General features: G+C 40.8%; 1 protein-coding gene across 4 annotated transcripts in view; it reads left to right on the top strand.

The window, feature by feature from the left end:
• EEIG2 (EEIG family member 2) overlaps nt 1-17697 on the top strand; it is a 40869-nt gene that overhangs the window by 6938 nt on the left and 16234 nt on the right. For all 4 annotated transcript variants that reach the window (XR_014790458.1, XR_014790459.1, XM_084851593.1 and 1 more), the window contains 4 exons: nt 7919-8039; nt 14102-14131; nt 14932-15048; nt 15801-15847. Coding sequence is in view for 2 of the 4 variants with exons in the window: in XM_084851593.1 (XP_084707719.1) it covers nt 7919-8039; nt 14102-14131; nt 14932-15048; nt 15801-15847 (315 nt within the window). In the remaining 2 variants the exon portion in view is untranslated. The remainder of the gene's footprint in view (nt 1-7918; nt 8040-14101; nt 14132-14931; nt 15049-15800; nt 15848-17697) is intronic.

Below are 17697 nucleotides of genomic sequence, written 5' to 3'. Positions count from 1 at the left end.
CTTTTGGAAAATAGATGGTTCATTGCATATCGTAGATAATCGGAAATGGTATGCCAGTTGTAGGGATGGCCCATGTTAGAATATTCTTGTTTTATAAAGCATCTAACATTTCTAGCTACTGTACAAAAATCAAAAACCAAATGCTCTTTCCAGAGGCTTACAATCAAATAATAAAGTCAAGACACATTGAGAACGAAGGAAAAAATAAGGGGAATTGGAACAAGGAACAACAATACGCTGAGCAGAACTCTCCCAGGATTCCATGGAGGATTATCAGTCAGACTCATTATCGTACTTCTCTGTTCCTTCTTCAATTTCGTCACCAGCTGAGGTGGCGGGTACTAGGGACAGAGCATCGCCTTCAGAAGACATGGGTCACTTTTCGGAACAGATGCTACGAATGGCACAAACCCTAGGGATAGACTTCTAACAGCCCGCAGAACACGTATAAGATCTGGTCTTCAACGCCATGTATACTGAGGCATCAGTGCCAGTAGCGATTCCTTTTCTCCCCACTCTTTTACAAACGTGAAACAGACTTGGAATGCCCCGTTGCTGATGGCATCCACCTCGAAGTGTCTAGAATCGATGTATAAAGTACAGGAAAAAGTTGCCTCCTTTCTTTTTTCACACCCACGTCCGAATTTGATCACTGTAGAGTTGGCTCAGGGTTGATCCCAGAAATCTCATGCATCTCCAGTGGATAAAGAGGGATGTAGACTTGACCTGATGGGACATAGACTGTATTCTTCTGTGGCTTTGGGACTTCGCATGGTGAACTGTCAAGCCATGATGTCACGTTACTCTGGCTTTTCTGGTTGCCCATTGAATCCTGAGAGCAAGCAGAGTTGGTGTTGAGATGGGAGTGAGTGATTAACATGGCCCTCTGTAAGGATGGTCCCAAGCAAGAGAGTCATGTGGCCCTGTCAAAAAATAAAATAAAATCCCCGTCTCGTGCATGGAACTTTCTGGAAGTTTTTACTGATTATAGCTCCTTCACTTCCTATTGCTGGGGATTTGTGTTCTCCACAAGCTAAAAATACCTCAAATCCTCTGCCAGAAAAAAGCAGTATTCTCTGAGCTGATGGTGCAAATTTGCATGTAATTATTTTGCATCCTAGATCCTGCCTTCAGTAAGTCTTGAATTTCATTAGTGTCAACTGGAGAGTTAAACACATGCTTACATCTTCACCATCAATATCAATGGGATTAGTGCTTAGTTCCGGATGGATCATGCCAAGTTTTTATGCTAAATACTATGCCACCATTACATGAAATGCACATTTGCTGTATTAGTGCACATTGATCTTTTCAAAGTACAGTGTGTACTGTACTGTTAACTAATATTTGGGACACTGTACTAATCTTACAAATCAGTCAACAAAATTGTATTTTACTAGCCCGCCTGCACATTTCTAATTCCTTTGCTGTCATACCCTTAAAAAGAATGGTATAAAACTTGCTGTTCTGGTCTTAGAGGACTGAGGCGTCATTCTTATACACTTCTCTGATAGTAAACTTCATTGAACTCAGCAGGGCTTACTTTTGAGTGGGCATGCATAGAACTGCGCTTTATGAAAAGCTTCATTTTAATTTAAAAGAAGCACTTGTTTTTCCTCCAAAAATCCTCTTTTTGGCCACAACTGACATATGCAACCATATCCTAGCATGTTTACCTAAATGACTTGGGACCTAAATACCTGAAGGAATCCTATTCCCATATCAACCTGCCTGTTCTTTAAAATCATCTGCTGAGGTCCTTCTCTGTGTACCTCCTCCATCAGAGGTACAGAGATTATCTATAAGGGAGAGGGTTTTCTTGGCAGCAGCATCCACGGTTATGGAATGACTTCCTCAAAGATGTTTGATTCTCACTAATACTTATATAGTTTAGCTGCCAGGCAAAAACATTTTCATTTTCCCCAGCATTTTAATTGATTTTAATTATTTAATTGAGCAGTTGTCTGCTTTAAAGTTTTATCTGCTATTGCAGTGTTTTTTTCTATTTGTTTTATGCTGTACACCACCTGGAAATCTGGTATGAGCAAGGGCAGTAAAGAAATGTTTTAAATTAAGTAAGCTACATTATGTACCAGTGGCTTACTTGAGGGAATGATGTATAGGATATATACCTTGCTGAATACAGTGGACTTTAATTTCAAAGGGATGGATCCAACGTCATGCAAGTAGGCTTTGTAACTTCCTCTGGAACAACAGGCCTTTCTGTCTTGTAGGCCCCTTCCAACCCTATGATTGTATCTACATCCTGTCTCCCCCCCCTGCAGCCCTCCCCCATGCACATCCCACATCTCCAGGGGGTCCTCCAACCCTCTGGAGAAGATTTGGGGCATGTACAGGAGGCTGCAGAGGGGAGGGGAAATCCATTCTGTTAGCTGTTTCCATTCCGCTAGCAAATGACCAGGGTTGGATTCAACTCCAAGCAAACATATTTATTATAGTTGTACCCCCACCTTTCCATAAAATATGCCCAAGGCAGCTAACAGTGAAATCCATAATTAAAAGTAACATATTATATATATATATATATATATATATATACACACACACACACACACACACACACACTAAACCATCTAAAAATTAAATAAGATCATATGAAAATAGCCAGTTAAAACATTATTAAATTAAAATATATGTTAAAACACAGAGCAGCAAAAAAAACAACACAGCTCTATGGGCCAAATTCCTTTCTAAATAAAAAGATTTTGACTGCCAGCAGAAAGCCAACAAGGGGGCTAGCCATGCCTCCCTTGGTAGGGAGTTCCAAAGTCTAGGGACATTCACCAAGAAGGCCCTTTCTCAAATTCTCACCAAACGCACCTTAGATGTTAGCAGGACAGAGAGATGAGCTTCTCCAGACAGAGCTCAACCACTGGGCAGGTTCATACGGGAGAAGGTGGTCCTTCAGGTAATTTAGGATAGAATACAACTAAAGTCTTACTTGGAGTAGACCCATTGAAATGAACAGGATGTTGTATTCTACCCTTGGTTCTAAACCATGGAGGACTTTATAGGTCATAACCAGCCCTTTGAATTATGCCCATGCATAGTAACAGAGTCCCTGGAAATAAACTATTTCTAAGATGAACAAGATAATCCTGCAGTACTAGACTAGCACAGATAATGAAGCTGACTCATACAATTACAAGGTCTCAATTAGATGTAAAACTTAACAGTGGGGCAGCCTCTCTATTTGTAAAACAAAGCAGGAAGCTTCAGCTATTCCTACAAGGGTACTGAAAACCCAGTTAGTGCTTAAAGATACTTTTTCCCCAAGGGTCTAATGCCCACTGAAAATAGGCAACAAAGGGCAGCCTCTCGATTATGCCTGCTTGCCTGGGGCAATGTATATTCACTTCAGGCAACTAGGCAAGATGACTTGCAAGCTTAGTAAGTTCAGCAACACTGTTCACTTCTTGTAGTGACTCTCTCCTCTATATATTGCTTGTTCATGGAAGCAAATCTTTTAAATAGAATAGTTCAGGAAAAATATCTTGAATTTACCTGTGCCATACATCAGACTTGTGTCTGCATCTTTGTGTGGAGTATGTGTCATAAATCATAATTCATAATAAAGTTACTGTTCTCCACTCTATACATTTACATTCTGGAGTCTAGCAGAAGTTTACAGACGAGGTGAAATATTTATTTAATAATGTAAGTCAGACCTGCACAACATTTCACCCCCCAAGCCAAACACTGTCCATCAGGTACACATGCTTGCCTGCCAGGCATTTGATAAACCTCCTAATTTTTACAGCGTGCCCAGGACTGCAAAAACAGGGATGGCAGATTACCTGGGAGGTCACAACAACGTATGGCTCATGGACAGGACAGCACTTACAAGGGTCCACACATTCCATTGGGGAAAGGCCCTTCTTTTATCCTAACTGTGAAGACAGTGGAGGCTGTCTTCAAGATCAAACTGAACCTTGGAGACACTTAAAAAGCAGCAGACTACTCTTGCTTGCTTCTAGTGCCTCCACAGCTCAACACAACAGTGACTAGCTCTCTCAGACATGTTGGGCTTTGAGCACCTCCAAAGCTCAGTGTGAGGTTGGAGACAAGGCTCCATCTCTCTCTCTCTCTGGTGTGTGTGGTGGAGAGGCGGACAGTAGGAACATGCAGTGCCTTTATACTAGTTTTTTAAAACATTTTAAAAATTGTTGGAAATAAGAGGGAAGCTTTCCACTGGAGACTCAGGCAGCTTTGGAAGCTCCTTTCAGTACAACATGAGGAGCTGTTGGTAGGAAGGGAAAAAACCCTGATAAGTAAGCCTGAAAGAGCTCTTTTGTAACATGATCATGAAACTGCTATGACATAGACTGGAATCTATTTTCTAAAGTATTTTGATTAGTCAAACTTTAAAGACTGTAGTCATTGTACATAGTAAACTTATACTCTAAGGTTCACAGGAAGTTGACCCATAATGGAATGTTTTCATCAACATGTTCTTTAACTCGGTTTCCAAGTATGCTGTCATATCAGTTTATTTTCATGGTAACCAATCAGTATGGGTGTCAAACAGTTGGGGGTGGGTGGGGGCAGTTAGAAAATACCAATTGTAAAACATGAATATATAGCCTGCTTTTTAGTTTGATCTAGTTCTCAAAGCAGAGAAAAGAACAACTCAAGGATTTATTTATTGCAGTAAGATTGAATATAGGCTGTGATTTCATTACTAGAATACATTGGGATCTTTAAGTGCTTCAGTGAAGCAAACAATTAAATCTTACTCTTAATGTTTTAGCCTGGTGCATTTATATAGATCTTTCTTTTAGGGGATAGTGAGGAAAATCTGATATCCTATTTCATAATTCTCAGCTAATGTACAGTGGATATAATGCCAGAAGTGATTGCGAGAATGGTCCCTCTAAGGCTGTAGAGGGGATGAGTCCTGTCCTTCATATTTTCGTGCAGTAACAATACTTGCTCTAAAATAAAGCAATCACAATCCATGCCTTCCAAGTTCTGGTACTGGAGCCTGTGTTGTAATTGTTATATAAAGCACCAAACAGGTAAAAGTGTGGAAGTAATAAAATATGCATGCACAGCAGTGTTTTAAAAATGGAAAAATGCTAATTTCACATGGCAGGCATAATGTGTAATGCTTTATTGGTTATGGCACTAACGCGTGAAGATATCCGTTCTGTGAAATGTACTGGCTAGTAGTGCAAGTTTTTCTAACGGCTATCTAGTTTACCTCTTCCCTCAAAAAAGAGAGTAAATATTTATCTAGGTGGTCTTTCTAAAATAAAATTATTAAGTGGAATCCAATCGGGACATTTCCACTGCACCAGTTTCCTGTTTTCAGACTGCCAAGTAAATTTCAAATAGAGCCTACAAAATACATGCCTTCCTGGCATACAAAACAAAGACGTACTCAGGAGCTTTTTAAGGAGCAAGCGAATTCACCAAAGCATTTTGTGCACACACAAAGCTCCACTTTTTTCTCGACCTCAATACTGGCTGTCACATTTGTTAGCTGCAGACTCTGAAATCGTGGCTTCTTATAACCTAGATTTCAGCAGCCTCATTATATCAGTTTGTTAGTGACTAGCTGCCAGTATAGAAAAGCCAGGCATCTTTTGATAGTTTTTTTTTTCACCTTAAAGTGACATGGCTTTTCTCAGATCCTCTTTCTCTGTGGTTCCTCATTTCTTGGTCTCTGTCTACTTAGAGGAAGGTCATGGTCTCAGAGTGGATGAATTTTCATGGATATATACATTCATGCATGATTACCACCAAACTTGAGTCAGAATAATTTATTGAGAGTTTCAAAAAGGTGAGGGTGGTGTAAACTGAAACAAAGAATGATAGAATTAAAATTACATATATTGTTTAACTTTATCAGTTTCTAGAGAAAACCTGACAATTAAATTATTTAGGGAGCAATCCTATGGCCGCTAGACAGCAGCTAGACGGCCATAGAATATCTTGTTTTCCGTGAATTGACCTCAGAGCCCATGCTCCGAGGTCGGTTCTTGGAGAACCGACCTCCCCCGACTTCCATGCTGCCTCGGAGGCAGTGCAGAAACCCCATCCTCCACACTCACAAGAGGAGCACGGAGCGGCCAAAAAGGGGCGTGTCTGGGAGTGTTCCGGGAGCCTCCTCCCCCACTCCATCCTCCTGTGGCTAGGCAGGGCAGGGCAGGAGAACCACGGAGGAACGATCCCTTCCGTGCTTCTCCTGCCCTGGGATAGGTGGTCACTTCCGAGGCGGATGCCTATCTGGATAGGATTGCACCCTTAATGAACTAGGATTTACTTCCTAATGGGACTTTTCAGGTAGGGTATAATGAGAGAAGTCACAGTGTGATTTAAGCATGATGCTGAACTTATAAGAAAAACATAGCTATGCAGTATTCCATATTTAAACCAGTTCCTCTATCACAATGTTTTAGCATGCCAGTACAGCAGCTACAGATTCCTGATCTCCTAATTCTGCCTGTGCATCTAGTTTAACCAAGTTGCTGGGTGCATGAAACGCCGCATAGGTATATTTTCTTGCATTCTTGGTATCATCTGTACATTGGGACCCAAAGTCTAAGAACATGGGGTAATTTAAGTTTCACAGGGCGCAATCCTGTGTGTGTTTAGACAGAAAAAAGTCCTACCACTCCCAGCATGCCCCAACCAGCATGGTGGGCTGAGGGATGCTGGAAGTTGTAGGACTTTTTTCTGTGTAAACATGCACAGGATTGTGCCCTCAGTTTGGGATATGGAGGATCACAAAAGATAAGACATTCTCTACTGCTCCAAAATGTCAGGGGCAATTAATTGAAGAGTATATACATCACTGAATATATCTAAGATTGTGTTTGAGAACACTATTAAGAACTTCATCTTGGTGGTCTTTTATTGGTGGCAAAATTGAATCTAAACATCTTCTACATTTGAAGACCTGATATGTAAACTGAGGAATAGAGCCATGTGAAAAAGAAGTAAATGCAAAGTCTTCATGTATTACAGTTATCCATACTTTACATTCTTAAGTGTGAAGAATGAGACTAACATGGGTATTTATACGACTTCACATGTCCCCAGAAGAGGCTCTCACCCATCAAATAAAAATGCAGCATAACAATATAAAACAACAGAACAGGACCTAAAATTCATAGATAGCTGAAAAGAAATCACAACACCATAAGAGGCAAAAACTTAACCCAAAGCTTGGCAAAACAAGACGGTCGTAACAGAACAACAAAAAGCTGTTCAAAAGCAGGCCTACTAGGTTTTCCAAGGTAGGAACTCTCACGATCTGGGCATCCTAACTGAAACATTTGTCATACAAGTATATTTGTGAGGGAGCAATTATTGGCTGCAGTTTTGGTATGATGCAGGCATAATAAGCTCTGCACCTCTCAGTTTTTTGCTGTTACTTCTTGATACTGGAACTCTTCAGATATAATGCTGGCCAAAACATGCCTTTTGATCCTGGCAAGAATCCTGTTCAGACAGAACAAAAGCTTTTCTGAAGATTGGGATCAGAAGTTACTAATGGCCATGTGTGAGTAGAGGAACAAGTACATGACCCCAAGGCTCATTCTCTTGTAAAGGCAACCGTGTTTTAGCATTATGTCTGAAAAGACCTACATTTGCCTATTACAAAGTGCATGCCAAAGTATCGAAGCACATGCTTCTGAATATGCACCTGCACAGTCCTTGCTGTAATAAATGGGAATGCCACAAAAACAATACTGGGCACACTTTATCAGTAGAAAATAATCTCAAAGGTCTATTAACATTTAAACAAAGATATTAATTAATGTAGGAGTGAGAGGTGACTTGAGCCCTGCCTGGTTTTGTTTTAATTTATCTTAATTGTTCTTGGTTTTTCTGAATGTTTCTGATTTGTCTTGCTGATGCTTAGTTTTGTATTTATTTTTATTTTCAGGGAAGTGGTGCAGGCAAATTGTGTTCATTGGAAAAAGAGATTCCTATTTATGTGTAAAATGAGTGCAAGTGCCACTACAGGGATTTTGGATCCCTGCATCTGCAGAGTGTCTGTACGGAAGGTAAAAACGTATATCTTCTGATATTTGCATTGTAGTTTATACTGTTACAATGTGCCTTTAAAGAACTTGTAATGTATACCTTCCATTGGGTGGGTTTGCACATTGCGCTAAGCCACCCTGAGAATAAGCCGCTATGGGGTTGATTGTTCGCTCACTAACCTGACAGATGACCAGGTGCTCTGTGGCTTGCTGTGGCTTGTTTCTCTCCTCAGTCCTCCTGCCGGTTCCCAGCAGGTGCCTTTGTGGCAGAATTCCTCATTTCCTCAGTCCCTACATCAGCACCCTTTTGGCAGTTGGCAAATGGAATTAATTTTCTGAGCCCTTAAAAATGGAGTAATGCATTTGCAACCTTTTCTATTTAGCCATGCATACTGATATCCCCTCTTGTCAATGTCCTTGCCAATTTCATCCCCCCACTTCAGTGCTTCCCTTGCTAGTGAACACTTCTTTTAAAGGCTGCTTTATGTTCAACTGAAGTAAGAACACTTGCCCCAAAAGCTCCTTCTCTCCTATAGCCATAAGCTGCTTTTGGCTCCTCCCACACCCCTTCATGCTTGTTGCTTCCCTCTACTGGTCTCTGTTGCTAGCTGTCACAGAGCAGTGAGCAGAGTTATAGAGCAGGATCGCTAAACATATGCAAATGACATGGCAAAGCAGCGAAATGGAGGGACAGACTGCGAAAATTTCAAGGCAGTCGTAAAACTGCAGGGGCAATTATGTAAGTTTCCTAGCAGCAGACATTCCCTCCTGCAAACCTGCACAGGACTGAAAAAAAATTAAAAATTTGCAAATGAGTTTGGGACACTTTCTTCTCGACTTTTAGGAGCGCGGGGCAGAGGGCACTGAGAAAGGATGAGGGAGGATGGCAGTGGTAATAGCAAGATCCCAAGGAGTGGCAGAGGTTTTCATGGCTTTTGCCAGGCAGCACTCTAGCTGTTCCTGACAACCCATGATGAAGTCACCCTGCCAGATTCACAAGAAGTCACCATGGGTATGAACGACCCAACAACAAGCCATAGGTTCTTCGGGTGGCTTGTTCATGAAAAATGAGCCACCATGCAGAAACGGAGCTGGCTTCACACGACATAACAACCGACTATGGCTGATCAGCCATGGTGGGTTTATCGTGTTGTGTGAGCCACACACCACTGAGTGATAAGGTATATATTTCTACTCATTTCACCAAACTTATAATTAACAGAATTCTCTGCAAATATAATTCTGTCCTAAATATTGAATAACCTCTTATTGATTGCTTTAAAATATATTTCACACGCTGATAGCTTTGAACAATATTAATAGTCTGGGTTCTTAGACTGCCTTATGTTGAAGGCTCTGTGCATGTCCTTTAACAACATTACTTTAACAATAATGAAAACTAGGCTGGGGGAGTGATAAACCTTCCATAAGATGCTCAGGTTTTGATGCATTTCCAGGAGGAGGGGCAGGAATAAAAAATAATTAAGGATATCAATATGATTTTATTAGCAAATGTAGTTCTCCAAAATAAGTCAACAATGTAGATGCATGTATTTAGAAATTGAGTTTTCAATATTTTTAAGATGCATTAAAATATTAAAACTGCTTTTGTCACTGAACAATGGAATTCCATTTGGATTACAGGGTTTTCCTGACACTTAATTTTCCCTGCTCCTCCTTAAAAACAGCTCCTGAGGATCAAGGAAATTTCAAGAATAACATGGGATGTGGCATGGGGCTGATCTCTTATGGATCAGTAACTGGTTAAAGAACAGAAAGCAGAGTAGGAATAAATGGTAAATTCTCCCAGTGGAGGGATGTAAACAGTGGGATCCCACAGGGATCTGTATGGGACCAGTGCTTTTCAACTTATTCATAAATGATCTGGAATTAGGAGTGAGCAGTGAAGTGGCCAAGTTTGCTGACAACACTAAATTATTTAGGGTGGTTAAAACAAAACAGGATTGCAAGGAACTCGAAAAGGAACTCTCCAAACTGGGAGAATGGACATCAAAATGCCAATTGTGGTACAGTGTAAGCAAGTGTAAAGTGATGCACATTGCGTCAAAACATCCCAACTTCAAGTATAAGCTGATGGGATCTGAGCTAGTGGTCAGTGACGAAGAAAGAGATCTTGGGGTTGTGGTGGACAGCTCGATGAAAATGTTAACTCAGTGTGTGGCAGCTATGAAAAAGGCAAATTCCATGTTGGGCATAATTAGGAAAGGAATTGAAAATAAAACTGCCAATACCATACTCCCCTTATACAAATCTGTGGTGTGACCACACTTGGAATACTGTGTACAGCTCTGGTCACTGCACCTAAAACGGGTATTGTAGAGTTGGAAAAAGTGCAGAAAAGGGCAACTGAAATGATCAGGGGGCTGGAGCAGCTCTCCTATGAGGAAAGGTTATAACATCTGGGACTGTTTACTTTAGAGAAAAGGCAAGCAAGGGAAGACATGAGAGAAGTGAACAAAATTATGCAACTTGTGGAGAAAGTGGATAGGAAGACATTTTTCTCCCTCTCTCATAATACTAGAACCCGGGGTCATCCCATGAAGCTGACTGGTGGGAAATTCCTCCTCCTCTTTCTCATCTTCAGGGATATTTACACCAAATGTTTAATTCTGTGGGATGTAGCCCCTTTATCTTCACAACAACCCTGTGAGTTAGGATAGGTTGGGAGTCTATGACTGGCCACAGTTATCCAGTGAACTTCTCTTCCACTTCCTCCACCTTGTCCCCCTTCTCTTTCTCACCTCCAAGAACATTTATACCAAACGTTTGGTTTTGGGCTAGTCACAGCCTTTCAGCCTAACCTACCTCACAGGGTAGTTGTGAGGATAAACTGCTGTGAGGATAAATGTGAAACATGGCATAAAACCAAGCATTTGGTATGTATTTCCTTGAAGGTGAGGATGAGGAGAAGATCACTGGATGACTTTGGCCAGTGACAGACTCCTAGCCTAACCTACCTCACAGGGTTGTTGGGGGGATAAATGTGACATGATAGAGGTGTACAAAATGATGCATGGTGTGGAGAAAGTGGATAAGGAGACATTTTTCTCCCTTTCTCATAATACTAGAACCCAGGGTCATCCCATGAAGCTGATTGATGGGAGATTCAGGGTGGATAAAAGGAAGTACTTCTTCACACAGCGCATAGTTAAACTCTGGAATTTGCTACCACAGAATCTAATGATGGCCATCAATTTGGATGGTGTTAAATGGGGATTGGACAAGGCTATCAATGGCTACTAGTCCTGATATATGCCACCTCCAGAATCATAGGCACTATGCCTGTGTACACCAGTTGCTGGGGAACTTGGGCAGGAGGGTGCTGTTGCACTCATGTCCTGCTTGTGGGTGTCCCATGGGCAGCTGGTTGGCCGTTGTGTGAACAGACTGCTGGACTAGATGGGCCCTTGGTCTTAACCAGCATGGCTCTTCTTATGTTCTTAAGTAACTATCTGTTTTAACTCCCTTTGATAACATCACTGATATTAGAGAGGCTCAAAATGTGTGTTTTCTTGACTCTGGGAACTCACTAGTACTTTCTTAAAAATCAGTACTAGTGAGTTCGAGTAAGGAAACACTCATTTTGCTTCCCATTTTAGCCAGTCCTCTGGGACCATTCTGAACCCTCCCTATACCATGGCCATATTTGTGCTTGCTTGCTGTCCCGAATGAGAACCAGTAACCCCTGATGAAATAAACACCCTGATTAATTCTTTATCGGTTAAAAAAGCCGCTGGAGAGGATACGCTCCCCAGAGAATTATTCAGATCAAACCCTGGCTGGTGGTCTCCAGTCCTTGCTACATTGTTTACTTATATTAACCAGCATGGGAAAATCCCTCAGAGATGGGGTGTAAGCATAGTTGCCCCTATTCATAAAAAAGGTTCCAAGGCAGACCTGAAGAATTTTAGACCTATTAGAGTATTGTGTCTAAATTATATTCAAAATGTCTATTGGGTAAGTTGGAGTCCTGGGCTACTGAAAACGCCATTATTGCTGAAGAACAAGCAGGGTTTATGAAGGGCAAATCCACTATACATCAATGTATTGATAGAAGGCTGCTCTTTTTAATTCAGTTACTGCACACCAGTACTTTCCTTAGGGTCAGACTTGGGGCAAATGGATTGTTAACTGATAATATCCATACTAATAGGGGAGACAGGCAGGGATGTTTACTTGTTTACTAGCCCCTTTTTTATTCAATTTTTATATCAGTGATATTGTTGAAGATCTGAGAGGTTTAAATACTTTCCAGTTTCCATTCAGGATGTCAAACTCTTAGTTCTTTTATATGCTGATGACATTGTTATGGTCTCTGCTTGGGAAGTGGGGATGTGGGATGTGGAGACTTTTGAGCAAGTTGAGTGTCTTGCTCAAAAATTTGCACAGAAGAGCAGTTAACAGTCAACCATTCTAAAACAAAAGTCATGGTCTTTGGAAAGAAGGGAAAACCCCACAGCTGGAGACTGGACAACAAACCCATTGAACAACAATGTTACTTTAAATATCTGGGTTTTAACTCAAAACTATCTTGGAAGCTACACCTGCATGCAGTTAAGTTGAAATCTACCCAGTCCTTACTGCGGTTCTCCAGATTTCAAGGGCTTAGTTGCTCCTACAGTTGAGGTATTCCAGAAGAAGATTGTTCCACAATTAGTGTATGGTTAAGAGTTCTTGGGCTACAGTAATGTCTTCCTTCTGGAGGTTGTGCAGAACTCCTTCTTAAAATCTCTGTTGGTTGTCTCTAAAGGCACACCAGCTCCTTTTTTAAGGGCTGAAACAAGGCTACTCTCTACAAACTGGTACGCATGTTGCTCTAGCCCTGTACTGGCTGAAGCTGGTTAGTACGAGTGATACCCATCTCCCAAAAAAATGTTTCCTAGAACAACAGCAATCTTTGGCCCAAGGTTCTTGGGCAAATTCAGTCAGTACGATTCTCTGTTCGTATGGGATTAATATGGGAACCCCACCAAACTATGCCTTTAATAGAGTTAAACAACTCGTTAAAGAAAAAATCCACCTTGATTATAAACGATGGGACCTACATCTAATTTCTCAAGTGGTATACTCTTCTTGGTACCCAGTATATAAAACGTCTTTCATGCTGGAGCAAAATTTTACTAACCTTACTCTGGCACCACTCAGAAGAGCATTTACAGCTCTGCGCTTTCAGTGTATGCCCCCAACCTATTTAGAAGGAAGATTTAATAATAATCCTGTGCACCAAAGACTCTGCATCTGTGACGCAGGGGAAGTGGAGGACATTCAATATTACGTACTACGATGCCCTCTATATACCTTTCCTAGACAAAAATTCCTTGAATACATTCCCCACTCTTTATCCAATCGACCTCGGCTTGATCAAATTTGTGTTTTGTTGGCTGATGATAATGTATATATTACTGCTCTAGTTGCAAAATTTGCCCTGTCTGCAAGTAAGTTAAAAGCTAGGCACCAAAACCACCCATAATGCATCCCAATGTGGGGCCCATATGTATTTCATTCTCCATTATGTGGGTCGGCCTAGTATCTCGTTGGGGAGCTTTTGAGCCATGTCAATGTGTTCTTGCATTTTTATACTCTGCTTACTCTTGTATTTCTGTTTACCACTTTTACCATATTTTCTCTTATTATTTTATGATATTCCATTTTAGCTTATTGTCCTATTTGTATTTTATTCTATTTTAATAAAATTGTGATGGCTTATAACTTTCAGCAATAAAGATAATTTACTAAAAATCAGTAGTGGTGCTTACTGTATGGCAGGAGTGGGCAACTTGTGGCACTTCAGATGTTTTGGCCTGCAACTCCTCATCAGCCCTAGCCAGCATAGCCAGTAGTAGGGATGATGTGCATTGTAGGCCAAAACATCTGCAGGGCCACAAGTTGTCTACACTTGCTATGGAAAAAATATACATTTTGTATGCTATGTGTTTACTTATAAAGCTGATATTTTGGATGCATATTGATAACTCCTAGGCATTATCAATATGCATCCAAAAGGCATTACTTTTCATCAGAAAAGTAGTAATTATGAAACCATATTTTTTGTTTTGTTTTAGGAATTAAAGGGTGGGAAGGCCTATGCAAAGGTAAAAACATAATCATATCAATAAAATACTTTCCCTCCTTTCCCCCTTATCCCTATATGATTTTAGTTTAGAAATTTATTCAGATTTATGGTTGCTATCATTAAAAGGTACTACATGCTACAATTATTTTAGAGAGATTTGTTACATAGCACCAAGAAAACTTAGCTGTATTATTTCAGTATGCCACCTGTTAGACTGTGCCCTGCTTTTTATATCTCAAACAAAGGTTTTTCTAGTATTCTTGTGAGAAACTTTTCAATTTGCTTTAAGTTAAAATACTAAGGGAGCAATCCTATCTAGATAAGCGGCCGCATCTGAACTCGGAGGCAACTGCCTATCCAATGCAGGGCAGGAGAAGCACAGAGGGGATCGTTCTCTCCGCGCTTCTCCTGCCCTGCTTTTTCGGCTAAACAGCCGACTGTGGCTGTCTAGCCGCGGGAGCAGGGAGTGAGGAAGGAGACTGCTGTACAACACATAGGATGTGTCATACAGGCAGTTACACTCTCCCCGCCCTGGAACGCCCCCAGCCACGCCCCTTTTCAGCCGCTCTGCACTCCTCTTGTGGGTGCGGAGGATGTGGTTGTTCCGTGCTGCCTCCAACGCAGTGCAGAAATGCAGGGAAGTCAGTTCTCCGGGAACTGACCTTGGAGCGCGGGCTTTGAGGTCGGTTCCTGGAAAACCAGATATCCTATGGCTGTCTAGCCGCTGTCTAGCAGCCATAGGATTGCTCCCTCCGAAGCCTAAACTGCTAACATCGCTTGATTATTCTGTGACTGCTAACTTTAATCTCTTTTCAATAGCTGGGTTTTGCAGACCTCAACCTGGCAGAGTTTGCTGGATCAGGAAATACCACTCGTCGTTGTTTACTGGAAGGTTATGATACCAAAAACACAAGGCAGGACAATTCAATTCTCAAAGTAATTGCATGTTTTTCCCCCCTTTTCTATTTTTTTAGTAGAGTGTTTCTGTTAAATGTTGAATGGGAAAATAAAGCATAACATCCATTTTAACATGGTTGTACCTTTTTTCTAAACATTGATAGAACTGCTAGCGACAGCTCGAGTAACTAGGCTGCTATAATATGGTGCTGAGGTAGACATTTGGAAATAGTTGTTCAAGTACAGTACAGTATAAATCCACCAGAGAAAATTATTAAAGGAGTTTTATATAAACGCAACCATGCCAATCAGATAAATGCAATTAGAGAAGAAATTAATGTTCAAGGTAGCTCTTTAGTTTGCTTGCTACTAGGCAGAAATTCCCAGTTTTGCCATCAGTGGCTTGTTGATATAATAAGTAGAGAAGATGTTAAAAATCCTTTCCTCTTCTTCACTGCTAAACTGTGCCAAATAAATTTGCACTAGGTTTTGTTATGGAGGTGTAATATTTGCTTGTTCCAATCCCTTTCCATCTGAAATAGCTTCTATATCATGATCTTTTATAGATATATATTAAAGGCAGAGAATATGCAGTTATCAGAATGTCACTATTCATTTCCATAAGTGGTTTTAGATTGAAAAGCATTTTGCTGTTAATTATGTCATTTATCCTCACAGCAACGCTGTGAGGTAAGCCACTGAGATATGGTGTCAGACATGAGAGTTCCTTTGTTCATAATTTTTGGGACTTTATTCTGATTTTGTTTTTATTCATTCTTCCTGACTTACAGGTCTTGATTAGCATGCAGCTAATGTCTGGAGACCCTTGCTTTAAAACGTAAGTTTATAGATATATATGATACAGCAGATGGCATTTTAGTTAAGGATGTTCATAATTGACTTTTGGAATTCTTGAATAAATAGTATAAATCATACTCTGAAAAAAGTAACTTTATTAAGTTGTAAGGGTTATTAGATATTAATAGGCTATAAACTTTGGTGCCTGTTTTAGATGCTTTGCTATAGCTCATTCCTTTGCAGGTAGTTGTGCACTGTACCAGTTCGGAGGCAGTGGGGATGGAGATTCAGGCAAATGCAGCAAAGACAACACAGTGCATACTGCTAAGATATAAATAAATGGTGCCTAGTGCATGAGGTTCCCTATGGGCTAGAGCAGTGGAATAGTCTTGTGCTACTGGGTTGCTGGGTGCAGTTTTCTACACATGTAGTGCAGCAAAACTGTATGTGGGAAACATTTTAGTACCTGGATTGCCTTTCCTGGGTTTGAACACGTAACTGCAATTACGTGTTCAAACTCCAAAGAGACTGCTGCCTGTCCAGAAAAGCAGTATACTTAAATATTTGTTATTCAGCACATCTGCATGCACATTAAATACAGGTAAATACTACAACACAGGTGGCCTCAAAATCTCTGTTGAGTGGCTCAGATTATTCTGCACAAATTGCATATGCCCTATTATCATATAGGCAGTGCTCTAGATTAACTAATGACAAATGAAGCCTACAACAGAATATTGCTGTGTGGTGTGCTCCTGTTCAGGGTTCAAACCATATTCATTTTCCAGGATACTCCGTTCTATCCCCTTCACCTCAGTTTTCTATTTCCCCTGCAAGCAAGGCAGCATTCTGTGGCCACTAAATACGCTCAGTCCTCATAAGGTTGTTTTGGGGTCCCCTCCCTTGTAATGTTTAAAGCTTGTTTTGGTACTTTTGCAAACCTTGGGGTTCCCCCAGGCCTCCTGATACCACCTCCTTGTGCACAGATGGGGCTGTTTTAGATACATATGGATAGTGCCTGGGGAATGAGAGTTGGATCCTGATTTACTCTGGATAAACTGCACTGATGGAAGTGGACTTCCCCGCCCCCTCCTCCCCAAGACAGCCTTTCTGAAAATGCTACACAAAGAGTCAGGAGGCCCTGCTGAAAGGGGTGAGCTGTAGTGTACAGGGGTGGGTGGATCCCCCAAAATCAGGTGGACGGACCTTCCATGAGTGGAGCCCTTCCTCTTGCGGAAGGCAGATCCTGGATCCAACCCTGCATTTGTTATTAGTATATAGAATCATAATATGTCAGAGGGGACCCCCAGAAAAAAGGGAGAGCAAATGCTCTATATGGATCTGCTGATTAAAAAATATAATTGACAAGCAGAAATGTAATTGCACAAAGCTATTTATAATAATTTCTTCCATATAAAGACAGTTCCCCAACACCATTCATGTTGAAAAAAATTTCCACAGGTGAATTCAGGAACTCTGTAATAAGAATCTTCACCTGTTCTTCCAAGGGTGACTCTAGTCCCTGGCTTGCTATAATAAGTATTAACTTTGGAGAATTACATTTTCCTTTTATCCATTTTGTTCTAGCAGATATATATCAGCTGCTTCTTTCTTGGCTGTGTCTCCTTTATCCTGTTAATTTCTGTAGGTCTGCTTTTTTATCTGTCTGAGCCCTTAATGCATGTTCAAGACAACAGCCTACAAACATCACATTCGCCACCATTTGCCACAATGTCTAAACCATCCTGGTTCGAAGGAAGCATTCAGGGAGGGCTTCTGTCCTTAAAGGTGGCTAATACATATTTTAAATAAATAAATTCAGACTAGTTTCCTGATTTGGATGTCATGACAAACTGGTTTAACAGTTATATTAAGCCCAGTGTGTTAAGG

The sequence above is a fragment of the Heloderma suspectum genome, chromosome 4 (assembly GCF_057233095.1).
Source record: "Heloderma suspectum isolate Gila_16-S chromosome 4, 16-S_ref, whole genome shotgun sequence".
Lineage (NCBI taxonomy): Eukaryota > Metazoa > Chordata > Lepidosauria > Squamata > Helodermatidae > Heloderma > Heloderma suspectum.
Note: the sequence above shows the minus strand (reverse complement) of the source record. Positions and strands in the feature narration are given on the sequence as shown.